Consider the following 27,325-nt stretch of genomic DNA (forward strand, 5'->3'; position numbering starts at 1 on the left):
TTACTTTTTTTCTGTGCTGGACTATCAGAAATAGATAAATTAATTGTACTTCTACCAGAAAGATTGCTACAGTTCTGTCCTGACACTTGGACACTGGCAGAAAATCTAATCTGTGTGTTGCTTCTGAGTAGCCTGCCTGAGCTGGGCTCTAACTGGAAGCAGTAGAGCAAACAACCCAAGGCCAATTATGTGGTATAGTTACAGGAGAGACCTCTAATTGGCATGTGTTCTCCAGTGGGATTCTCAAAGCTGTACTTATTCAGAACCTTTTAATTTGTTACATCTGATTTCCTGGGAGTTGATATGAACTGCAAAATCCTTCTTTCCTCTTGAAGTGGCGTCATTTGGTTGACTTGGCATCATTTGGTTTGCTTGAATTGTCTTGTATAATTAGTAATCAGAGTACTTTGCAGTTACATTTCAGACCATTTTGAATAATCAAGAGGTATAAAATAATGACCCTAAGTTTATTGATACCTTGACATACAGATGTAGTAAGGAAGGAAACCATTTTCTTGACATACAGCTGGGTTTGTGTGTGTGTGTGTGTTCATAGTATCTTAGCCTGTTGGGGTTGCTGTAACAAAATACCTAGACTGGGTAGCTTATAAAGGGCAGAAATTTGTTGCTTGCAGTTCTGAAGGCTAGAAGGCTGAGATCAGGGTACCACATGTCTGGGCAAGGGCCCTTTTCTGGTCACAGAGTTCTAGCTGTTTGTGTGGTGGAAGGAGCTGGGCCTCTCCCTGGAGCCTCTTTTATAAGGCACTGATCCGATTCACGAGGATTCTACTCTTATGTCTTAAGCATTTCCCCAAAGTCACACCTACTATACCATCACTCTTGAGGGTTAAGATTCCAACATACGAGTTTTGGAGGGACAGAAACATTTAGCCCATAGCTGTAAGTTATTGGACAATATTCTAGCCTAGGACCAGAAAAATCATAGCAGTTATGGTGCCTAGTCTTGTTGCTACTACAAGTTACCCCAAAATAGGAAGCTGAGATTACTTTTTGATGTTGTGTAAAACATCTTTACTCTGGTTACCCTACAACTCCTTAATGTCTTACACAGGACTGGTTGTATCTATAATCTGGGATTACTCAAGTGAAGAGTTTGCCTTTGTACCATCCTGGTGGTGGTGGTGTAGTTAGTTGCTAAGTCATGCCTGATTCTTGCAACCCTGTGGACTGTATGTAGCCCTCCAGACTCCCCTGTCCATGGGATTTCCCAGACAAGAATACTGGAGTGGTTTGCTATTTCCTTCTCCAGGGCATCTTCCCCACCCAGGGATTGAACCTGATCTCCTGCATTGCAAGCTGTCTCCTGCAATGCGGGGGATTCTTTACCTCTGAGCCAGCAGGGAAGCCCCTTTGTACTATTCTGGGCTGGCTTAAAAGCACAAGTTCTTGCAATGACAATGGATTTCACCAGTGGTTGAGACCTCAGTGAACTGAAGACTCCTGCCTTAGAGGCAGGAAAGAGTCATTTTTGTTTTGTTTTTAAGGAAGTTTAGTCTATACAAAACATGGGTGTGGTACACGTAACTTATTTTGGATTCTAGCCTAAATAAAAGATCTGGTTAATTCCATTGGTTACAGAAGAGTGTGATATTTTGGGGAAAAAAAATTCAGTATGATTATAAGTTTATGTAAACACATTTCTGAGTGGGTACACATAGACTTTATCCCTAATGTGCCCTGCAGTTTGAGGGATGATAATGAGGGAATGTGCCTTTAACACAACTCAGCTCTATAAAGAAAAAATGCCCAAAGGGTTGTATTCTACTGCACATCAGGACCTTTCAATGTAGGTAGAATTTGAGAATTCTAGGGTGGTCCAGTGCTTAAGACTCCTGCTTAGACTATAGGGGGCATGGGTTTAATCCCTAGTTGGGGAAGTAAGATTCTACATGCTATATGGTGAGGCCAAAAAAAAAAAAATGTGGACAGTAAGTATTTGATTTCTTATTATGTGTCATTAGATAATTGATCCAGCCCGTTCTGGAAATCTTTGTGACTCGGATACCCTACTTGGGTTATTTCCAAATCCACTGGGTGAAAGTGAAGGAGGGACTCACTGGATATTTAATTGTAGGGATATCCTTTGCTCTGGGTCTATTTTGGGATCAAATATAAAACCATCTCTAGCTCAAAGTGTATTCTGACTTAAAACTTCTGAGATAACAGAAAATTTAAGTATCCAGAACATAAACAGGATAAATGGTGTGAAACACTGGGTAGATTAAAAAGCTTTATCAAAATCAAGCTATATCAAAATCTTAAAGTGCTCAAGTATCATGAGTTGATGTTCTAATTTTAGAAGTTTGGTATCTTCTATTCCATATCTTAAACTTCTGTGTTGCTGCTGCTGCTAAGTCACTTCAGTCGTGTCCAACTCTGTGCGACCCCATAGACGGCAGCCCACCAGGCACCCCCATCCCTGGGATTCTCTAGGCAAGAACACTGGAGTGGGTTGCCATTTCCTTCTCCAATGCATGAAAGTGAAGTCACTCAGTCTTGTCTGACTCTTTGTGGACCCCATGGACTGCAGCCTACCAGGCTCCTCCGTCCATGGGATTTTCCAGGCAAGAGTACTGGAGTGGGGTGCCATCGCCTTCTCCAAACTTCTGTGTTAAATACCAGTTATAACCATATAGGCTTCTATAATGCTTTTCAGGTGACTGTTGGGAGAATATGTAAATATGGAACTTTTTGCCTTTAAAAAAAACCAAGCTTCTAGTCAAATGGGTGGTGGCTCTAGAAGCCGAACAGGATATTTTCTGCAGTTGTGTACCATTCTTAACTTTTTAAAGATACTATCTTACTATACCTGAGATTTCTAGAGGAGATATGCCACCCAAGTGGATGCTTTTTAGATTATTATTGACTCTTGAGTAATGTGGGCTTAAGGCCCCTACTGGCTCCTGATTTACAGTTGGCCTCGTGTACTCCTCCCTATCTGGGGGTTCAACTGACAGACCAGGTAGTTCTGTAGTATTTACTATTGAAAAAAATCCACGTGTAAATGAACCTATCCAGTTCAAACCCAAAGTGTTGTTCCAAGGGTCAGGGGTACTCACTTCCTTACAGGGGTTGCTTTGTTTTGAATTTTCTATTTGTTTTTATAGACAGTTTTATAAATGAAACTTTAAAGAATGTCACTAAATTAATAATTTAAATACTGTTCCTCTTCTCCAACATTATATGTATATAGACTGGTTGGAGTTTTGTGTTTCCCAAACGGAAGTTCGAACTGGGAACATAGATGAAAAGTGATAACAATTAAAACTTAATTGGCATGTTGTAACTAAGAATAAACTCCTATATTTTCCCCCTCAGATGAGCTTTAAGATGGTTACATTTTAAAAACAGATATCCTAACCATAATCTCTGACTTACCAATTTTGTCAAAAAGGTAAAAGTTATAAAACAAACTTGAAACAGACTTATATAAAGAGAACAAACTCGTGGTTGCCTGAACAGGGATGAGGGAAATAGTTATGGGAGATTGAGGTACAATCTTCCAGTTATAAAATAAGTTATGGGGATGTAGTACAGCATGGGAGATATAGTCAATAATATTGTAATCACTTTGTATGGTGACAGATGGCAACTAGACTTATCATGGTGGTGATTTTATAATGGATATAAATATCAAATCACCACGTGGTACTCCTGAAACTCATATTTTAAGTCAGTTATAAGTCAATCAAAATAATAAGTAAAAAGACAAAATTTTTTGGATGGATTTGACTAAAAAAAAGTTGTGGTGATTAAATATGCATGTAATATGTATTCACAATGCCTGGCTTATAAAGTCTCAATATACAGTAACCAAAAACACACAGAAAAAACCCACAATAGATGATGATGGTAACCACAACGACTGGTTCTGTGGGAAGCCTTTCAGAGCTCTACTGTAGAAAGATCACTGAACTGGGAGTAAGAAACCTTGGTTTTAGGCCTCGTTTCGCCACTAACTATCTTGGTCATATTGAGCAAGTTGCTTCACCTCTGAGCACTGTTGGTCTTAGTGGGTGTTTTAGATTACAGTGAGCACCATGCTAAAGCCCTTATGTGGATTATCTCCTTTAGCCGACATTCCAATCTCCAGGCTGGGTTCTTTCATTACCTTGGTTGTCCAGGATTACACAATAAGCAGTGGCAGGCTGCAGACCCCGGTGTTAGAACCTGCGTGTTAACCATTGAGCCACACTGGCTCAAGTGAGAACGGGTGGCGGATTTTCCTCTGTGTTTTTTGGTATTTTCTACAGTTGATATCTCTTTGATATTTATAAAGAAAAGGGCGGGGGGCAGAAAAAAGAAAAAAAAGTATGCTTAATTTTTTTTTAACTTAGAATTCAAAAGAAATGAGTAAGAACTTTTTTCATTTGGGAAGCCTGTAAACTCTTCTAGTATGGGGATTCTTGGTGGCCTTGAGACCCTGGAATACTCATCGATGGGTTTCTGAGGTTCTGAGATGTTTCTGAAATTGCAGTTTGGTATAAGTGTGTATTTTTCTTGAAAGAGGTTGTGTGGTCAAAATTCTTAGTCGTTGCAAATCATAGGAAAGGTTGACAGCTCAATATGCAGACTCTTGCTTGATTTTATAAAGATAAGAAAGTAAACAGGGTTAAGCTATCTATTTCCAAAATTTAGTCATCTTAAAGCTCATCTGAAGGAAAAAAACAGGAGCTTGTTAGTTATGTCAATTAAGTTTTACTACTTTCTATGTGTGTGGTATATGACAGTGTACATTACCAAATACAAGAGTTTTTTGAAACTGCTATGAGTAAAAATTTGTGTGATTGGAAAACAAATGAGCATTACTGAATTGTGTTTGTTTTTAAATTTTAATGGGTTAACTATCTCCCCTGGACATTTAATTTGTTGAGCAAAATTTTTTTTTGTTGATGTAAATCATGTTTTCCTTTGTGAGATTATTATTTAAAGGAATAAGAGGCACACAAGTGAACTTTGGTAATCACGTTTCTTTTGTGTCAGCTTCTCCAATAGACTTTTGTTACTTGTCATTGAAAGAGTTTCAGGAGCCCATTTTTAAAAATATTTTTTTCAGCTCTGTAAAGATATAATTGTCGAATAGTCATTGTATTTAAGGTGTTCAGTGCGATGTTTTGGTATATGTAAACGTTGTGAAATGATCCTCTTAATCATGTTCATTAACCTCTCCATCCACCTCATTTATTTTGGGTGTGTTTGGTAAGATCTACTACCTTAGCAGAATTCATAGAACCGTGCTATACATTAGGTCTCCTGAACTTATCATTCTTATAACTGAAAATCTGTACCTTTTGATCAACATTCCCCCCATTTCTCCTACCCCTCTAGCCCCTGGCAACTATCGTTCTACTTTCTGTTTCTATGAGCTCAACTTTTTTAGATTCCACCTACAAGTGAGATTATGCAGTCTTCGTTTTTCTCTGACTTCACTTAGCATGGCATCTTCCGCATCCATCCATATTATCATAAATGGCAGTGTTTCCTTTTTGTTTAAAAGGCTGAGCATCCCGTTTGCGTGGGTGCGTGCACGTGCATCACACCTTCCTTATCCGCTTCCCCCACTGATGGACACTTAGATTGTTTCCATGTCTTGGCTCTTGTGAATAACGCTGCAGTCAGTGACGCAGTGAAGATCTCTCTTTAGGATTCTGATTTACTTCCCTCTGGACAGATGCCCACAAGTGCGCCTGCTGGATCATACGCGATAGTTTTCTTGTGTGTGTTCTGAGGCACTGCCGCGCGTTTTCCATAACGGTAGAATTTACAACCCCATCAACAGCGCACAGGAGGAACTCACATGGGCTCTTCTGATAGGAATTTTATATTTCAAAAATACTCTAGAGGTTAGAAAAAAAAATAAGGCAAGCTGTCCTTTTTTTTTTTTTTAGCCTCTTCCTCCATATCTACTCTTGATAAATTTAGAAGAAAATTCTGTCACCACTATTTTTCCCAAAATTTTATTGCAAAACACAAAAATAAAAGGATGGTGGAATCAGGATGAGCTCGTATTTCTTCCTAAGTCTGGTATATCTACTTGATTTCTGAATTTATTTAGAGAAACATGAAGAATCAACACGGAAATGCTAATTTAAGCCACTTACGCAGTTTTGCAGTTCAGCATGTCATGTTCACTAGACTTCAGATCCAGTGTTGGGAAAAGATCATAGGTCATGAGGCATTCATAAGTCTCCCAAGAAAGACACATTTAACGTTTTACTCCTGTTTAATCAATGAAGTTAGAAACCTGATGGAGATATAGGTTGATTTCTTCTATTTCTAAAGTAATTTTATTTATCTGTTTGATTAATGGAACGCTATGATTTAGAATTTCTGACCTCCTTAGAATCTGGACAGCTATAGCATTAAAATTTTCATCTTACTGATGAAATGATTATAAATCTGGGCAGTCAGACTGATGGCTATGTTTCAGACTCTGGAAGCTGTGGTTTGTTCTTTCCCCTGCTTCCTACAGCCTTGTCAAGGTCATCCTATTAGGAATTAGTAGGATGTAGCATCTTAGAAATTAGTAGCTAATATCCAAGAAGTACCAAACCTTCAGGCTTGCTTTCTCTGAAACTGTAAACTGGGAGCTGAAAGCTTGATGCCAGAGCAGGGATTTAGAATCCAAAACACAGTAGAAGTGGAGAATAGCTCTGAGAAGCCTTAACAATGGGAATAACAAGATAATAAATCCAGGATTGAGCTAAGTAATAGTTGAGACCAGTTAGGATTAAAGAAAGAAAGCATGAATTTTTAGGTAGTATTTAAATGCCATAAACATTGGAAATATTAGAACACATAATTTTTTCCTATTTTCTAATTTGCAAAATACACATACTTTGACGTATACAGCTCAGAGGTATTAAGTACATTCATCTTGTTTTGCAACCATCATCACTCTCCATCTCCAGAACTCTTTTCATCTCGCAAAACTTAACATTCTATGTACTCATTCCCATTCTCCCCCATCCCCAGCACCCTGGAAACCACCATTTGGCTTTCTGTCTCTGAATTCGACTTCTCTAGATACCTCATGTGAGTGGAATCATAGAGTAATTTGTCTTTTTGTGACTGACTTATTTCCCTTAGCATAACGTCCTCAGGGCTCATCCCTGTTGCGGCCTGTGTCAGCATTTCTTTCCCTTGTAAGGCTGAATGGTATTCTATTGTATGTACATACCACATTTTGCTTATCCATTCGCGCCTTGACGGACACTTGGATGCTTCTGGACACTTGGATGCTTCTGCGTTTTAGCTATTGTGAACGATGCTGCTACGAACATGGGTGTACGGATCTCTTCAAGACCTGCTTTCACTTCTGGGGGTGCGGGCCATACACCCAGAAGTGGAGTTGCTGGATCATATGGTAATCCTATTTTTAATTTTTTGAGGAGCCACCATACTGTTTTCCACGGTGGCTCTACCATTTTACGTTCCTATCAACAGTGCACAGGAGTTCCAGATAGAATGCATAATGTTTTAACAGAAAAAGTGTTGCTTTTTTTTTCCCCAGTAGTAGTGGAGTGATTGGTTGAATTTCTCATATCAGTTGCCCTGAAAATCCCGAGTATCATTGTGTGCTAATGGCAGCTCCCTGAACTGCAGACATGGGGTCTAGGAGAAACAAACTGTTGTTTACTAGTAGTTCCTTCTAAAGAATAAGAACATCTTCCCTTTTAAAATATCAGAATAATTGAAAAACACCCTCTTTTGATAATAATTGATGGGGAAAGTAGTGGCTGAAAGTTATTACGCATTCATTGCTTTAAAAAAAGATACAGTAGCTACTTACACTTGAAAAATCGCTAAATATTCATTTTACATAGTCCCTCACCTAGATGTGTGGACTTCAGGCTTTAGCCTGAGGCCTGTAAGCTAAGTGATGTGGTTCAGAAATCCGAACTCTTCGGGAGCTGAAAAAGCTTGAAATCTGTTCACTGCTTGTATCTGGCACAAAACGGAGGTGCTCAGTACATATCTGTTGGTGAAAAATGACTGAATGGTCTCTGAGGCTTCTTGCAGGATACTCCTTGCTATTTTTGGCTCAGCTAATTTCTAAGAAGTACCAAACCTTCAGGCTTTCAGAATTCTTTTGTTTTCAGTAGTTTTTTCCTGAAAGATGTTCTGTTTCCTATAATGTTGTTTCTTTCTCTTTCTTTTCTTCTACATTCGTAATAGTTTATGTAGGTTTGTAGTATTAGATAATGTGGTTTTTGAGGATCTCTATGTATTTATCATTTAATAAAACGGTCAATGTATTTTCCAAACTTTGAATCTGATTTTTATTCGCTCCTTTTTTTTTTTACTTGAGGTGTTTTATTCATTTGTTGATATTTTATTTTAAAAGATTAGCCAGTATCCCAGACTTAGAACAAACTTCTGGTCTCCAGAAAGTAAAAATGAGGGGAGGAGATAGGAAGTTTGGGATCGACATGTACACACTGCTATATTTAGAACTGATAACCAACAAGGTCCTACTGTGTAGCATAGGGAACTCTGCTCAATGTTAAGTGGCAGCCTGGATGGGAGGGCAGTTTGGAGGAAAATGGATAAATTTATACGTATGGCTGAGTCTGTTTGCTGTCCACCTGAAACTATCACAGTATTGTTAAATCAGCTATGTTTTAATACAAAATAAAGTTTTTTAAAAAGGCAGTTTCCTTGGGTGGTACGGTCTCGGGTAATCTTTTCATGTGGTAACAGCGCCATCTTGTGGACCTTAAGGGTATTACTACTATACACTTTTAAGTTCTGACTTGTTTGCGAATGTGCAGATCTTTATTTTAACACCTGAGGCGTAGACGTGGTGGTAGCTACTAGACGCTTCCAATGAGTAGAATGACATGTAATCACATACTGAGTCTGAGGTTTCCTACCCATGAATAATGTGTTACTCTTCTAAAACCACACAGTTATGACTTCAGGGATAGAGCAGTTTACTGAGTCCTGGATTTAAATAATGTCTCCAGTTTTGGGGCTTCCATGGTAACTCAGCTGGTAAAAAAAATCAGCCTGCAATGCAGGAGACCCTGGTTCGATCCCTGGGTTGGGAAGATCCCGTGGAGGAGGGCATGGCAACCCAGTCCAGTATTCTTGCCTGGAGAATCCCCATGGACAGAGGAGCCTGGTGGGCTACAGTCCATGGGTTGGCAAAGAGTTGGATGCAGCTGAGCAACTAAGCACAGCATAGCACCATTCTTTGGGTTTTTTATGTTGTATAGAGTAGATTCAGAAGCCTTGGAACAGAAACTGAGGAATACTGTAGTCTCCCTTAGTTTGACCAAGAACTTAAATAAGTGACAGAAGTTTTAGCCTCTTGAATATAAATCTGTGTAGCTTTCTGTTTAGCCAAAGTAGCAGCAAGGTAATTATTGTCTGGAAACCTTTGGCTTATTTCCTGTACTGATTGTATTAGTCCCTGTTTTTTGATGCAAAGTAGCAAAGAAGTAATTCTAATAAGTGTGCCACTAAGTGATTTTCATTTTAAATCATTGTTTAAAATATGCATTTTTATAAAAGTAATGGCAGATTTGGCATCATGTATGCCCTTTTATAGAAGTTTTAAACTGAAAAACTGCATTTAAAATTTTATTCCTTGGTAAAAAATAATTTTATGACTATTTAAAACATAGTTTCATTTAGAGACTATTTCAAGTTGATACTTGACTCTGGTATACAAAGGAGGTAACAAAGTGATTTTTCTTTAATTGGGTTTTTAGACAGTAAGCATCTGAGATTTTTAAAAAATATATCATTCAATTTCAAATAGTCAATTTAAGGTTGTAAACTGATTACAGTAGAACTGTCTTTGGTTAAAACATTTTTGGAGCATAGTATTTTATCTTCATAGTATTTTATATACAGAATACTGTAAAATACTTAATAGTATTTTATATACAGAAGAGCCATACGAAAAAGATCTTCATGGCCCAGATAACCACAATGGAGTGAACACTTACCTAAAGCTAGACATCCTGGAATGTGAAGTCAAGTGGGCCTTAGGAAGCATAACTATGAACAAAGCTAGTGGAGGTGATGAATTCCAGTTGAGCTATTTCAATTCCTAAAAGAGGATGCTGTTAACGGGCTGCACTCAATATACCAGCAAATTTGGAAAACTTAGCAGTGGACACAGGACTGGAAAAGGTCAGTTTTCAACCCATTGCCAAAGAATGTTCAAACTACAGCACAATTGTACTCATCTCATACACTAGCAATGTAATGCTCAAAATTCTCCAAGACAGGCTTTAACAGTATGTGAACTGTAACTTTCAGATGTTCAAGCTGGATTTAGAAAAGGCAGAGGAACCAGAGATCAAATTGCCAACATCTGTCAGATCATCAAAAAAGCAAGAGAGTTCCAGAAAAACATCTACTTCTGCTTTATTGACTACACCAAAGCCTTTGACTGTGTGGATCACAACAAACTGGAAAATTCTTCAAGAGATGGGAATACCAGACCACCTGACCTGCCTCCTGAGAAATCTGTATGCAGGTCAAGAAGCAGCAGTTAGAACCAGACATGGAACAACAGACTGGTTCAAAATTGGGAAACGAGTATGTCAAGGCTGTATATAGTCACCCTTCTTATTTAACTTATATATGCAGAGTATATCATGCAAAATGCCGGGCTGGATGAATCACAGCTGGAATCAAGATTGCCAGGAGAAATATCAATAACCTCAGATATGCAGATGACACCACCCTTATGGCAGAAAGCAAAGAACTAAAGAGCATCTTGATGAAAGTGAAAGAGGAGAGTGAAAAAGTTGGCTTAAAGCTCAACATTCAGAAAACTAAGATCATGGCATCTGGTCCCATTACTTCATGGCAAATAGATGGGGAAACAATGGAAACAGTGAGAGACTTTATTTTGCGGAGCTCCAAATTCACTGCAGATGGTGACTGCAGCCCTGAAATTAAAAGATGCTTCCTCCTTGGAAGAAAAGCTATGACCAACCTAGACAGTATGTTAACAAGCGGAGACATTACTTTGCCAACAAAGGTTAAAACTATGGTTTTTCCAGTAGTCATGTATGGATGTGACAGTTGGACTATAAAGAAAGCTGAGCACCGAAGAATTGATGCTTTTGAACTGTGGTGTTGGAGAAGACTCTTGAGAGTCCCTTGGACTGCAAGAAGATCCAACCAGTCAATCCTACAGGAAGTCAGTCCTGAATATTCATTGGAAGAACTGATGCTGAAGCTGAAACTTCAATACTTTAGCCATCTGATGCGTAGAGCTGACTTATTTGAAAAGACCCTGATGGCGGGAAAGATTGAAGGTAGGAAGAGAAGGGGATGACAGAGGAAGAGATGATTGGATGGCATCACCGACTTGATGGGCATGAGTTTGAGCAAGCTCCTGGATTTGGTGATGGACAGGGAAGCCTGGAGTGCTACCGTCCATGGGGTCACAAAGAGCTGGACACAACTGAGCAACTGCACTGAACTGATTTTATCTTCTGTGTCAAGCTTCTTGTCTTTTGAGGAGTACCTGATTTTTAAAATCAGCCAAGCTGGGGCTTCCCTGGCGGCTCAGTGGTAAAGAATCTTGTTTGCCAGTGCGGGAGACATGGGTTTGATTCATGGCCCAGGAAGATCCCACATGCTGTGGAGCAGCTAAGCCCGTGCAGCACAGCTACTCGGCCTGTACTCTAGAGCCTGGGAGCCACAATTACTGAGCCCGTGTGCCTAGAGCCCGTGCTCTGCAAAAGGAGAAGCCGCCGCAACGAGAAGCCGGAGCACAACTAGAGAGTTGCTCCCATTCACTGCAACTAGAGAAAAAGCCCGTGTAGCAATGTAGACCCAGCACAGCCAAAAATAAATAAGATTATTTCCAAAAACATAAGAACAGCAAAATTGAGAGAATAATGTGGGTCATCAAGCTGATTGATTTCGTTTGTTCTGATTTGGGGTTTAAATAAATGTTCTGATTTGGGGTTTGTCTTCTAAAACGCCTCTGAGATAGAAGCTTTTGATAGATTACTCAAAAGTATTTTGAGTAATTGCACTGTCGCTGGAGGAAATGCATAGCTGTTGGAGATGGTTGCTTTGAAGATGGCCCTCCTCAGAGATACAAGTTCTGCTATGTTTAAAACTGTTTTCTTTATAGGAACATTCTTTCCATTCCATCCTTAACAACATTTTATTAAGAAACTTAGTATGTTTACTGAAGTAAGAGGACAGAGGAGCTCCAGTGACTATCTCCCCTTCTCTGTTTTCCAGGAAGTGTTTCACATGGTTGTGGAAGTACCACGCTGGTCGAATGCAAAAATGGAGGTATGTTTCACCTTTGCTAGTCAGATAGAGGATGTCAGGTTTGATCTGGTCACACCGATTTGCTCAGGGGCTGAACAGCTCAAGTGCAAGGCTGTCGTCTTTCTAGTCCCAGTTGGCTTTCCAGTTGTGTCCCCCCTTGCCTGCCTGTCTCCCTTCTGTGCCCCAGCTAAACTCAACCATTTACTGCCTTTCCCACGCCTTTGCCTCCGGCACTCCCCAGACCGAGAATCACCTTTTTCTCCTCTGTCTTCTCTTGAATTCCTTTGTTGATTCCTCCGTGTAGTCAACAGGCTTGCTTCAGTCAGCCCAGCCATAAAAATAATTTTATTGGAATTTCTGTCACATTGTATTAATTTATTCTGATGACATCTGATAAATTTGGCTTTTTGTTGTGGATATCCACAATATTTGCTATCACCTAAGCTTTTTGACAGTAATAAAACTTCATATGTAATAGACAAATATTTGAATAAAGCTGAAGTTAGATATTTTCTCAAATGTTAGGATTTATTCTAGCTAGTTTTAATTTTTGCTTTCTGGAATTAGAACATGTTCTTTTCCCCATCTTGTTCATTCCTGTGTACCTCAAATAAAATTTCCCCTTACAGGCTGATTATGATGAAACTTTTATTTTAAATTATGAAAGTGTTTGGGTTAAAAATGTATCATGTAAATGGAACTAGGGGATGCCTATTTCATAATTCCTTAAATCCCTGTTTGAATAGTATTTCACATACAAATATACAATGATTTGAAATTTTTTGTTTCAGATTGCTACAAAGGACCCTTTAAACCCAATTAAACAAGATGTGAAGAAAGGAAAACTCCGTTATGTTGCAAATCTGTTCCCTTATAAAGGATATATCTGGAACTACGGTGCCATCCCTCAGGTCTGTCTCTGTACAGTTGTGAGAAATGTACTTTTCAGCTTAGCTTACAAAAATTTAACCTACTACTTAAAAAAAGACTTAAATACCTACAAAAAGTTGTTCCTATAGTAGGTTATAAAAACATAGGCGGTAATTAACTCATTTTAATACTTCCTTAAATAACTTATTTTCACGATAAACTAAAAGGTAATTATTTCACATCTGAAAGTTTGTTCTTCTCTGAAATATCTATTTTTTTTTAACGTGGACTGGTTATAAACTACACAGATTCTTTCATTACAGGTTGAGTAGCAGATCTATTGCGAAACTAGAGCTTAAAAGCACTGACTTTTTTGCACCACCTAGAAGAGGGTACAAATCCTAAGTTTGCCACTTTATAAATTTTCTAACTTGCTTCTGCTTCTTCCTTCCTGAGATGGTAATATTCCCCCCTGAAATATTCCTAGTGCAGAGCTCATGTGGCTGTTTGAGGAATCAAGCACTTAGAACCTGGCACATGTAAGTTCTCACAGCTGTTGACTTTTATCTCTATCATCCAGATTTCTCCTCCTTTGTGGTAAAGTAATAATGGAGTTCTGTTTTCCTAAACAGTCACCCCTTTGAGGTGAGGGGATATCTGCATTGTTTACCAATTTATCCCTAGCACAACAGCAGTGTGTATAGGCTCTTATTTCATATTTGAATAAAAAATCATATTCTTTTTTCATATTTATATTTGAATAAAGAAAGTATACATTCAGTAATGTATACTGAATTCTGGTTTGATTAAACCAATGCTGTGACACTTAAGATTTCTAAATATCTAATTTATTTTCTTCCTGCTGATAGTTTGTTTTTATTAACCATTAAGTCTACTAAGTGGAATCTACTGTGAAACAACCTATACGTTACTAAAACATAGGGCAAAACCCATCTAGCTTGTGAAGTGAAAGTTGCTCAGTTGTGTCTGACTCTTTGCGACCCCATGGACTACACAGTCCGTGGAATTCTGCAGGCCAGAATACTGGAGTGGGTAGCCGTTCCCTTCTCCCGAGGATCTTCCCAACCGAGGGGTTGAACCCAGGTCTGCCGCACTGCAGGCGGATTCTTCGCCAGCTGAGCCACACGGGAAGTCCGTCTAGCTTGTGAAGTAACCACCGAGTCTAAGCTCAGCACCTCACCTTGTGCTGCGGTTGATTCTCTGTTTAGCCTTGAAACGTCGTCCCTCTGGGAAAACATTGCTGAAATACTTCTCTCTTCTGTAGGTTGAATTTGGTTTTTTGGGTCTGGTCTTCTTTTCCCCATCACTTTTATCTCCCTGCCTTTACTCCAGCTGAGTAAGCAAACAAATCCAAGAAATATGTTCTGGGTTGGGAGGAAAAAGAACCAGAGCAGCAGCTGAACTTCAAATTGAACTTCCTGACAAGCACAGCCCATGCTTTCCCCTGCGCCGTGCGCTGTGAGGTCTCTGCCTCACAGTTTAGCAGGAGAGAAACCCGGCCGCTTAAACTCTCAGCAAATCCTGATTAAACTTCTCATTCTTGATCCTGACCAGTGATGACATTTTTGCCATCAGCACATGTCATTTCCATCTTGATATTACCACCTACCTGTCTCTGCTTGGAGGCATCTTTTAAATAAAGTCTAGTTAATAGAGTAAGTACTAAGAGCTCACCAAAGCAGTTTTCTTTGAATACATTTTTTTAAGTGAACATCTGGGTCTACCTTTGTGTTTGCATATTGTCTTGGTTATTAGATAGTTGGGTTTTTTCTGTTTAAAATAGGATCATTATCCATTTTAAAGCTTAACAGGAGCCCAGCATTTAATTAAGGTTATTGCGGTAGTTAAGATATGAATAAAGGATTCATTTTGACGAGAAATAAATAGCTGAAGATTCCTATTTTGCAGAACGATCACTGACTGGATGTTATCTTTTAGTGCCAACATGATCCACTTTTGTCACTAACACATATAGGAATAATACACTCTTAAGTTTTATTTTCATTTTTTTTAGACTTGGGAAGACCCAGGACACAATGACAAACACACTGGCTGTTGTGGTGACAATGACCCAATTGATGTGTGTGAAATTGGAAGCAAGGTAATAGAATCGGAAATATTTTTCTTTGAGATGAGAGCAATGAAATCTACAAAGTTCTTACTTTAAAAAACATTGTAAATAAAATATATGAATATCAGTGAAGCAATGATGTCTCTTTGGGTGATAAAAGCGTCCATTCCATTCTAAGCATTTGTGCATTATAATTTGTAATTTAAACCTAGCCTAGGAAAAGATGTATGTTATATGCATGTGTGTGGAAGAACGGGACATGTTCTGCATTGCTTTAAAAGGCAGATGAGGAGTCCGTGGATGAAGGGTACCAGGAGGCAACAAGGCAAACCCTGCCTCAGGATTTGGAGTGACTAGTGAATTGGCCCTCTGGGGGTTAAATAACCCCACATGTCGAGGGTATATGGTAGAGATTTCTCTATCAAGTAGAGTTGCTCTAAGGTTCTAACTATGGTTATTTTCCTTTTTTTTTTTTTTTAATGGTTATTTTCTTTATGATCTTTCCCAGCCTCAAGAAAAAAAATAAACAACTGAAAAGAAAGTTGTCATTCGGTTGCTTAAGTCATAAAGTTCAGGCTTATTGTATGACTTACCTAACTCAGTGACTTCTATAAAATAAAAGGTAAAGAGGGCACATTAAAATAGATATTTGAAACAAACTCTGGAGCACTTATTCTTCAGCACAAGCAATGACAGTTTAAAAAACATGAATCACCCTCAACTCTGATAGGATTAGTGGACATTCACTTGTTTAGCTTTTTTAAAAACATCTTACAGGGACCATCTTCAGTTTGTAGAAATTTGGCGTCTTCCTCATTTCCTATTATCCACAAAGTAAAACTGTTCTTCCAAAGTTTGATTCTGCAGTTTTGACCTAGCTGTGGTTTTTGACTCTCAGGTGTGTGCACGAGGGGAAATTATCAGAGTGAAAGTTCTGGGCATTCTGGCTATGATTGACGAAGGGGAAACCGACTGGAAAGTCATTGCTATTAATGTGGAAGATCCTGATGCAGCCAATTATAATGGTAAGAAAATATGTAGGGTCTGGACCTTACCCAGTACCAGACTTAACCTGTAATGACAGTCGTTAAGCCCGTGCCTTCAGACTGTTACAGGATGGAGGAGCAAGACATTTGGCAGAGCATTGTGATTGCTGCTGCTGAACCCCTGTGGTAAACTGCATAAGCTTTCTCCTTCATTCCAGGACAGGAGAAATCTGGTAGTTTATCTTTCCTGTTTTCTTCTTTCCTTTTCCACATGCTAGCACTTCCTTGCTCTGTTTTTTAAAAAATAAAAAAAATTGAGATGTACATGCCACGTGTCAGAAAAGTCACCAGCTCCTCGGGTTTGATACATGCACTAGGCTGTTCACCACCACCACTGTCTGATTCTAGATCATTTTTACCATTCCAACAGAAAACCCCACTTGCGCTAACAGTCGGTCCCTGTCTCCGCTTCCCTCAGGCCCTCGCAGCCACCTACCTGTTGCCCGTCTCTATGGATCTGCTTGATCTGAACATTTCACACAGATGGGCTCACATGATATCTGACTTCCTTCACTTAGTGTACTGTTTTCAGGGTCCATCTACGTTGTAATGTGTATCAGTACTTTATCCCCCCCTTTTTTTGGTGGTAAAATTAACATAAAATTCACTATCTTGACTGTTTTAAAGGGTAGAATTCAGTGGCATTTAGTATATTCACAGTGTTGTGCAACCATCACCACTTATCTCATTTCAGAACATCCTCATCACCCTGAAGGGAAACTCTACCTTTAAGTACTTAGTCAGCCCTGTTCCCTCCTCCTCCGAGGCCCCGACAATCACTTACCTGTTTATGTCTCTGTGAATTTGCCTATTCTGGATATTTCATATACATGGAATTGTAAAATATATGGCCTTCTGTGTCTGGTTTCTTTTTACTTAGGTTTTCTAGGTTTATCCATGTTGTAGCATGTATTAGTGCTTCTTTTTTTAATGGCTGAGTTATATTCTGTGGTATGGATATATATCCCATTTTGTTGGTCCATTCATCTGTTGATGGACATTTGGGTTCTTTTTGGCTATTAGGAATAGTGCTGCTGCTATGAACATTCCTGTATAAGTTTTTGTGTGGACATGTCTTTTTAATCCTCTTGGGTGAGCAAGCTCCGGGAGTTGGTGATGGACAGGGAAGCCTGGTGTGCTGCAGTCCATGGGGTCGCAGAGTCAAACACAACTGTGTGACTGAACTAACTGACTGACTGGGTGTATATACCTAAGAGTGGAGTTTCTCAGTGAAATGGTAACTCTTACTGTTTAGCCCCTTGATGGTGATTTAGTTGCTAAGTTGAGTCCAGCTCTTGCAACCCCATGGACTATAGCCCATCAGGCTTCTCTGTCCATGGAAATCTCCTGGCAAGAATTCTGGGGTGGGCTACCATTTCCTTCTTCTGGATCTTCCCGACCCAGGGATTGAACTGGGGTTTTCCTGCATTGTGGGTGGATTGTTTATCAACCGAGCTACCAGGGAAGTCCTATGTTTAGCCCTTTGAGGAACTGCCAGATTTTTCCCAAAGCAGCTGCACCATCTTACAGTCCTGAAAGGGTTCCAATTTTTCTACTTCCTTGCCAGCATTAGTTATTTATCTTTTTAAAGTATAGCCATTCTAATGTGGTGTATCATCATATTTTTGAGCTATAAGACTACTTCTCTATTTTGGATACTAGACCTTTATCAGATATATATGATTTGTCTGTATTTTCTTCCATTTTGTGGGTTTGTCCTTTTGTTTTCTTAATGGTGTCCTTTGAAGTTCTCATGGTTTTCATTTTGATGTAGTCTATTTTTTCTTTTATTGCTGTGCTTTTGGTATCATATTTAAGAAACCATTGCCTAATCTAAGGTCACAAAGTTGTTTCCTTCTAAGAATTTTATAAATTTAACTCTTACATTATTCCTTTCTGTTGTTATTTTTACCTTTCAGAGTACCATCTCATATATGTTTAAATATGTGCCTATTTGCATATATATATATATATATATATATACAAACTCATTTAAAAAGGACTCAACACCAACCCTTTAATAGTGCAATGGGAAAAAAAGATGGAGACTGACTTTTTCTTTCAGATACTTCTGTATTATTTAAATTTTATACATTGAGAGTGCATTCCTTCATTTAGTCCTGATCCTGTTCATCACTGTGTCCTTTTTCACACGTGCTATTACACAAGAGTTCAGTTCAGTCACTCAGTCACGTCTGACTCTTTGTAACCCCATGGACCGCAGCATGCCCGGCCTCCCTGTCCATCACCAACTCCTGGAGGTTACTCAAACTCATGCCCATTGAGTCTGTGATGCCACCCAACCATGTCATCCTCTGTCGTCCCCTTCTCCTCCTGCCCTCAATCTTTCCCAGCATCAGGGTCTTTTCAAATGAGTCAGCTCTACGCATCAGATGCCCAAAGTATTGGAGTTTCAGCTTCAGCAGCAGTCCTTCTCAAGAATATTCAGGACTGACTTCCTTTAGGATGGACTGGTTGGATCTCCTTGCAGTCCAAGGGACTCTCAAGAGTCTTCTCCAACACCACAGTTCAAAAGCATCAATTCTTCAGTGCTCAGCATTCTTTATAGTCCAACTCTCGCGTTCATACATGACTACTGGAAAAACCATAGCCTTGACTAGATGGATCTTTGTTGGCAAAGTAATGTCTCTGCTTTTTAATATGCTGTCTAGGTTGGTCATAGCTTTTCTTCCAAGGAGTAAGCATCTTTTAATTTCATGGCTGCAGTCACCATCTGCAGTGATTTTGGAGCCCCCCCAAAATAAAGTCTGCCACTGTATCCACTGTTTCCCCATCTATTTGCCATGAAGTGATGGGACTGGATGGCATGATCTTCATTTTCTGAATGTTGAGCTTTAAGCCAGCTTGTTCACTCTCCTCTTTCACCTTCATCAAGACGCTCTTTAGTTCTTTGCTTTCTGCCATAAGGATGGTGTCATCTGCATATCTGAGGTTATTGATATTTCTCCCAGCAATCTTGATTCCAGCTTGTGCTTCCTCCAGCCCAGCGTTTGTCATGATGTACTCTGCAGAGAAGTTAAATAAGCAGGGTGGCAGTATACAGCCTTGACGTACTCCTTTTCCTGTTTGGAACCAGTCTGTTGTTCCATGTCCAGTACTATGTTCCTGTGAACATAGTTCACAGGAGGCAGGTCAGGTGGTCTGGTGTCCCCATCTCTTTCAGAGTTGTCCACAGTTTATTGTAATCCATACAGTCAAAGGCTTTGGCATAGTCAATAAAGCAGAAATAGATGTTTTCCTGGAACTCTCTTGTTTTTTTGATGATCCAGCAGACATTGGCAAATTGATCTCTGCCTTTTCTGAAACCAGCTTGAACATCTGGAAGTTAGGGTTCACGTATTGTTGAAGCCTGGCTTGCAGAATTTTGAGCATTACTTTACTAGCATGTGAGATGAGTGCAATTATGCAGTAGTTTGAGCATTCTTTGGCATTGCCTTTCTTTGGGATTGGAATGAAAACTGACCTTTTCCAGTCCTGTGGCCACTGCTAAGTTTTCCAAATTTGCTGGCATATTGAGTGCAGCACTTTCACAGCATCATCTTTTAGGATTTGAAATAGCTCAACTGGAATTCTATCACCTCCACTAGCTTTGTTCATAGTGATGCTTCCTAAGGCCCACTTGACTTCACATTCCAGGATGTCTGGCTCTAGGTGAGTGATCACACTATCATGATCATCTGGGTCATGAAGATCTTTTTTGTACAGTTCTTCTGTGTATTCTTGCCACCTCTTCTTAATATCCTCTACTTCTGTTAGGTCCATACCATTTCTCTCCTTTATTGAGCCCATCTTTGCATGAAATGTTCCCTTGGTATCTCGAATTTTCTTGAAGGGATCTCTAGTCTTTCCCATTCTGTTGTTTTTCTCTGTTTCTTTGCACTGATCACTGAGGAAGGCTTTTTTATCTCTCCTTGCTATTCTTTGGAACTCTGCATTCAAATGAGTATATCTTTCCTTTTCTCCTTTACTTTTTGTTTCTCTTCTTTTCACAGCTATTTGTAAGGCCTCCCCAGACAGCCATTTTGCTTTTTTGCATGTCTTTTTCTTGGGGATGGTCTTGATCCCTGTCTCCTGTACAATGTCAGTAACCTCAGTCCATAGTTCATCAGGCACTCTATCTATCAGATCTAGTCCCTTAAATCTATTTCTCACTGCCACTGTATAATCATTAGGGATTTGATTTAGGTCATACCTGAATGGTCTAGTGGTTTTCCCTACTTTCTTCAATTTCATTCTGAATTCGGCAATAAGGAGTTCATGATCTGAGCCACAGTCAGCTCCCAGTCTTGTTTTTGCTGACTATATAGAGCTTCTCCATCTTTGGCTGCAAAGAATATAATCAATCTGATTTTGGTGTTGTCCATCTGGTGATGTCCATGTGTAGAGTCTTCTCTTGTGTTGTTGGAAGAGGGTGTTTGCTATGACCAGTGTGTTCTCTTGGTAAGACTCTATTAGCCTTTGCTCTGCTTCATTCTGTACTCCAAGGCAAAATTTGCCTGTTACCCCAGGTGTTTCTTGACTTCTTATTTTGCATTCCAGTCCCCTATAATGAAAAAGACATCTTTTTTTCGGTGTTAGTTCTAAAAGGTCTTGTAGGTCTTCATAGAACCGTTCAACTTCAGCTTCTTCAGCATTACTGGTTGAGGCATAGATTTGGATTACTGTGATATTGAATGGTTTACCTTGGAAACGAACAGAGATTATTCTGTCGTTTTTGAGATTGCACCCAAGTACTGCATTTTTGACTCTCTTGTTGACTATGAGGGCTACTCCATTCCTTCTAAGGGATTCCTGCCCACAGTAGTAGGTATAATGGTCACCTGAGTTAAATCCAGCCATTCCAGTCCATTTTAGTTCGCTGATTCCTAGAATGTTGACGTTCACTCTTGCCATCTTCCGTTTGACCACTTCCAGTTTGCCTTGATTCATGGACCTGACATTCCAGGTTCCTATACAATATTGCTCTTTATAGCTTCAGACCTTGCTTCTGTCACCAGTCACATCCACAGCTGGGTGTTGTTTTTGCTTTGGCTCATCTCTTCATTCTTTCTGGAGTTATTTCTCCACTGATCTCCAGTAGCATATTGGGCACCTCCTCACCTGGGAGTTCATCTTTCAGTATCCTATCTTTTTGCCTTTTCATACTGTTCATGGGGTTCTCAAGGCAAGAATACTGAAGTGGTTTGCAGTTCCCTTCTCCAGTGGACCACATTTTGTCAGACCTCTCCACAATGACCCATCTGTCTTGGGTGGCCCTACATGGCATGGCTCATAGTTTCATTGAGTTAGACAAGGTGTCTTGCTGGGGCTTCCCCTTTGCCCTTGGAGGTGGGGTATCTCCTCACAACCACTTCAGTGCTACCGTCTTACTGGGGTTTCTCTGCCCTTGGACGTGGGGTGTCCCCTCATGGAGATGTGTACCCAAGGGTACACGTGCTAAAATAGTGTGCTTTGGCCACAGTTAATGAAGCCACAGCATCATTACATCAGCAGCATTTTCTGGGTGTCATTTCCCTTATAGTCAATATTACTAGAACCCTGGAAGTTTCTCTGGGTGGCTGGCCCTGTGGTGCAAGCAGTATACAGCTTTCCTTAAATGTCAGTGTAAGGCAGTGTCTGTCATCTGTTATAACTGGAAGAGAATTAAGCAGAGAGAGCACTTGACAAGCCACAACTTTGGGAGGAATATACACAGAGCCATGGGGGAGGATGGCCTACCCACTAAAGTGACCAGGTTGGCCATGTTGATCCTCTTTGACATTGTGGGGCCCACGACAGCCAGCCACCCGCCTGCTGCAGTTGTGGGCATCAGGAAAGTGAGCATTTCTTACTGCTCATGGTTGTGGGCTGATTACAGGCTGAACCCAAGGAACAGCACAGAATTGATATATAAAGTACAACAGGAGGAACAAAAATTGGAGTTTTTCCTACTTTTTTTTTCCCCTGGGTCTAGTGTCCAGGGTTCCCTAGTCTGGGTCCAGCATACCTTTCAATATCTGGTTCAAAGAAAGTCAAACAGTTCATCAGTTCTTACATTTTTTCCTTACTATGATAGAATACAGAAATATGTTAGATCTTTGTCTCTAGTTTTTGGCAAAGAACTAAATCTCTTGGAATTTCCTGAGTGATGAGTGTGTCTTTTATTCACAGTGAGCCTCTTTCATTACACCTGAGTTTGTGCTAATAAGGTGACTTAATAAGGGTGGGGCCCTAGCTATCCTCAGACAGGCTCAGTCAACAGAAAAACTGAATGATTAGAGGGTGGGAACTTTAGCCCTAACCACTGACCCCTGGGACTGGGAGGGGAGGCTCCATGAAAAGTCTGGAATCATGAGATGTGGAGCACTTCTGGGATGGTGAGCACACTGCAATGCTGGGAGGGTGGCATGCCTCTCTCCGCCCCTCAGAGGACATGGGAACTACACCCTCCATCCCCCCAGACTGGGTCCTAAGCATCTCTTCTGTTGGACTGTTCCTGAGTTGTATCCTTTATACTAAACCAGTAAACATAAGCTCAGTGTGTTCTTGAGTTTTATGAGTCTTTCTGGCAAATTATCAAACCCAAGGAGAGAGTTGTAGGAAACTGATTTATAGCCAGTGGTCATGGCTTGGAATTTGCCACCAACGTCTGAAGTGGGATCACTGTTGTGGAACTGAGCCCTCTAACTGTGAGACCTGACTCCATTAGTGTCAGTATTGAACTGAATTGTCAGACTTGCATTTGGTGCCTAAAGAATAAAATTGGTTGGGAAATTTGTTAGAAGACCACATTCACTTGCATTTTGGATTTCTGGATTTTCAAACTATTTCTGTATCAGATGATACCTTTTACGTGAATTATAAGTTCCTTGAAATTTATCAGTGTTTAAACATTTCCCAGTTCACTTTGTAAACTTTCCCTGCTTTAAGTGGTACTCTGATAATAAAATCCATGATTTTCTTTAACTATATACATTACAAATTGGGCTAAGCCAAGTTTATATTATAGAAATATAAATAGCTGTTGTTGAACATATTCCTGCTTCCAATTACAATTTTCCTGATGGAATTTTTTTTGTACTTGTATCTTCTATTTGTTTGCATGGAAAAGCAGTTTGGTCATTTAAACTTGAGTTTGATGGCATTAAGGATCAACATTGATAATGACTATACAGAAACTTAAAAACATTTTTTTTTTTTTTTTACAGAGGACACTTTTTTTTTTGGCCAGAAATATAGTATTGTGATATTGAATGCCTATACTGTAGAGTGAGGCAAGCTTATTCACATGTATAAGTAACCTATCAGTGAACATATGTAATGCATTTTTTCTTGTCTTTTAGTACGTCATTGGAGCGTGATCCTCAAGTACAACCTCAACCTGTCTTTCAGTATCTTTTATCCTTCTCTTTGGAGAAGGGCATGGCAACCCACTCCAGTATTCTTGCCTGGAGAATCCTGTGGACAGAGGAGCCTGGAGGGCTACAGTCCATGGGGTCGCAAAGGGTTGGATACGACTGAGCAATTGAAACACACATCCTTCTCTTGGGGCTTCCCAGGTGTCTCAGTGGTAAAGAATCTTCCTGCATTGCAGGAGACACAGGTTTGAGCCCTGGGAAGTTACACAACGCTTGCCAAACTATGCTCTTGTGCAGCCCCCAGTCATTTCTCCCTCCTCTTATTTAATAGGAATTATTGTGGTACTGACTGTTCTCTTAGTACTTAATGTCAGAGCTATTCTAAGACACTAGATGATTTTCTTTTAATGTGTATATATGTTCTCTTCTCAAAAAGATATTAGTTCTAACATTATTTGAACTTTTTTGACAATCCATCCTATAGCTCTTGAAAGTACTTGGTATTTTTATTGAATGCATAAATAATTACATATACATCTTGCAGTCTGAGAAGAGAATCTTATTGTCGTCTTAGATATTAATGATGTCAAGAGGCTGAAACCTGGCTACCTGGAAGCTACTGTGGATTGGTTTAGGAGGTACAAGGTTCCAGATGGAAAACCTGAGAATGAGTTTGCTTTCAATGCAGAATTTAAAGATAAGGTAAGGTGTCACTCAGAACTGTAGCTGTAGGCCTATCTGTGTTGAGAAATAATTTAACCGTATTGTTACCATCTAAAGACTATATGACCATAAGATAGATGTTTAAAGACACAAGACAGGCTTTATGTTGATTTGTTCATTTAAACAGTTTTCTTCCATTGTTGTTACAAGGAAATGATTCAAAAGAGATGAAGCTATCATGCTTTGGTAAAATGTTGATAATAAGAAAAGAACAGGGATGTTCCCTGGTGGTCCAGGGGTTAAGACTGTGTTCACTGCAAGTACCGTGGGTTCTAGCCCTGGTTGGGGAACTAATCCCACATGCTATGAACCGAGCCCAAAATTAGAAAAGGAAAGAACTTGTTTCTGTTATTCTAACGAGTATCTCTTTAAATTATAGAACTTTGCAATTGACATTATTGAAAGCACTCATGACTATTGGAGAGCATTAGTGACTAAGAAAACTGATGGAAAAGGAATCAGCTGGTAAGCATTAACTCTTTTCTCCATGTTTAACACACAAAGCAGACTAGCTTACTCCAGATACGTTAATAACCTTAACATATTGTACCGTTACTTTCACTTAGGAAAGAGATAACTGGTTTTATCAGTACTTAAGTCAATAGGAAGTGTAGACTGAAGGAAAAACCACACAACATAAAGGTTGTGAGTTACAATTTATTTGAGGACTGTAGCCCAGGAGACAGCCTCTCAGATAGCCCTAAAGAACTACTGCAGAGATGTAAGGGAGGAGCCAAGAGAGATATAAACTTTTTCTTTTTTTTTTTTTTGCTGGGAAAACATGTAGTCAAGCATAAAAAGATGACTGCTAATCATAGAGAAAATGCGTCTCAAGTTACTGATTTCAGTGCTTTTCTATGTATGAGGAGAGGCAAGAATCTGGGGTCATTTGAAATTTTTTCTTAGAAATTCATGTTAACTATCTAGGGGCCGGTATACCCAAATCTTTCCTGTTCTTCTCCATCCTGAATTCCCCTCAGGGCACACTGTCAGCAGGCGACTGTAGTGGCTAATGGCCTGATCCTTGTAGAACTGGAATATAGCAGGCAACATTTTTTTCTTTGCAGAAAGTTTTTTTAAAAAAAAGCCACAAAGATACTCTGAATAAGTAAAAACTAAAATTATAAAGGGGAGAATGAGATCAGAGCTTTGTAAGGGTAACTGGGGAAAACTGCTTAGCATCAGCGTGCTCAGAATGGGTTGAGTACAAGGGTTGGTATTCTCCGATGTAAATATATAGGATCATCACAACTAAACCAGGATCTACTGTGCACATTGAATTAACTACTACTACTACTTCTACTAATAATAATAATAACTAATACTGATTGAGCAGTTAATATTTGCCAAGCATGCAACAGAGATACGGGGAGATTAAACTTAACCAAGGTCATACCACAGTAAGTGTTTTGGAGTGAGGACTTGCATACAAGTCTGTGTGGCCCCAGCTTATTTTTAGTATAATATACTCCCTCTTTTAAAGATTATAAGAGAATGGCCACCATTACCACTTAACTAGTGTTGTTCTGAAAATACTAGCTGATGAAGTAAATAGGAGAAAGAAATAAGATGCAGGAATACTGGAAAAGGGGGAAGCAAATTGTTGCAGATGATATGACTGTGTACACAGAAAACCCTAGAAAAAAGAACATAAGGTGGAGGATTACAAAATGAGTATATATGCACATCGCTAGCTTTGTATATGAACATAACAAACTATAATGGAGGAAAAATCCCATGTAGAATAGAGTTTAAGAAAAAAAAAGTATAAATAAGAAATCTGAACGATCCAGAAGAAGAAAACTTTAAAACTCTATAGAGAAATAAAAAAGATGTTAAATATAAAGCTATCATATATTCATGAATAACATTCAGTTTCATCTAGGGAAAAAAACTGCATGTCAGAATAGTGACAGAAATCCTGAAAAAAACAAGGGTAGTGGTGGTGAGGTTTGCACCAACTGCCTATTTAAGAAGAAAATGAGGCTAGATCTCTATCTTGCCCTTTACATTCCTTTCTTCCCCCAGATATGCACACTGGCACCACCCTCATGCTGTGGCTGCTTTTCATTTCTGAAAGGTGCTGTAACCAGGCAGGTACTCCTGTACAAGTAGCCCAGTACCAACCAGTGTTCTTAACCCCAGCTGCTTTATACCCACCTGTTAATTGGCGCTGGCTGCCAGGATGAGTTTGCAACTTTTGTCTTATGTCAGTGTTTAATTCCAGACAGATAAATTATAATGTGAGAAAATTCTAGAAAAAGACCAGGTGAGTTTAATTCATTAGCTTGTAGTAGGGAAGACCTCTCTAAACAGAAGACAAACTCAAAATCCAGAAAAGAAAGCTTTACTTATGATTTTTTAATGTATCAGGAGGCAGTTCTTCCCAGTTTTTTCTTAACACCTTACAAAGGACTAAATTTCTTAATTTATAAATGACTTACTCAAATTGATAAAAGAAAGAATACTAATAGAGGGAGAGAAAAAGTAAGTTTACATATAAGAAGATGTGCAGCCTCACTTTATAATTTTAAATGCAGCTCAGAAAGGTAGTGTTATCCTTCAATAGATCCGCACAAGTGAAAAAACTAAGCGATAGCCTGGAGTGGCAACATTTAGATGTAGTTGTGAGAGTTTGAATGGGTACAGCCTTTGTGAGGGCAGTTTGACAGTAGTCAGTACCTAGGTTTTTGTGTGTCTTTTTTTTTTAATTGGAGGATAATTGCTTTACAGTGTTGTGTTGGTTTCTGGTGTATAACATGTAAATCAGCCATTAATCTCAAAATTTTAAATTCTCGTATTTCTTTGTAGCACTACTACTAGGAATGTATCCTATATAGTCCTGAAGGATGTATGTACAAGGGTGTTCATTGCAGTGTCATTTATAATATCAGAAAAGTTAGAAACAACTAACTTGTAATGATTAAGCAATTCATAGAACAGTATATGGCACA

The 27,325-nt window shown here is 39.3% G+C and overlaps 1 protein-coding gene across 1 annotated transcript in view; it reads left to right on the top strand.

Moving 5' to 3' along the window:
• PPA1 (inorganic pyrophosphatase 1) overlaps positions 1-27,325 on the top strand; it is a 34,782-nt gene that overhangs the window by 3,084 nt on the left and 4,373 nt on the right. Inside the window, exons 3-8 of the mRNA XM_040242182.1 lie at positions 12,250-12,303; positions 13,074-13,193; positions 15,188-15,274; positions 16,143-16,269; positions 24,223-24,350; positions 24,751-24,836. Of these exons, the coding sequence (XP_040098116.1) occupies positions 12,250-12,303; positions 13,074-13,193; positions 15,188-15,274; positions 16,143-16,269; positions 24,223-24,350; positions 24,751-24,836 (602 nt within the window). The remainder of the gene's footprint in view (positions 1-12,249; positions 12,304-13,073; positions 13,194-15,187; positions 15,275-16,142; positions 16,270-24,222; positions 24,351-24,750; positions 24,837-27,325) is intronic.

Source organism: Oryx dammah, unplaced genomic scaffold (assembly GCF_014754425.2).
Source record: "Oryx dammah isolate SB20612 unplaced genomic scaffold, SCBI_Odam_1.1 HiC_scaffold_6, whole genome shotgun sequence".
NCBI classification, from domain to species: Eukaryota; Metazoa; Chordata; class Mammalia; order Artiodactyla; family Bovidae; genus Oryx; species Oryx dammah.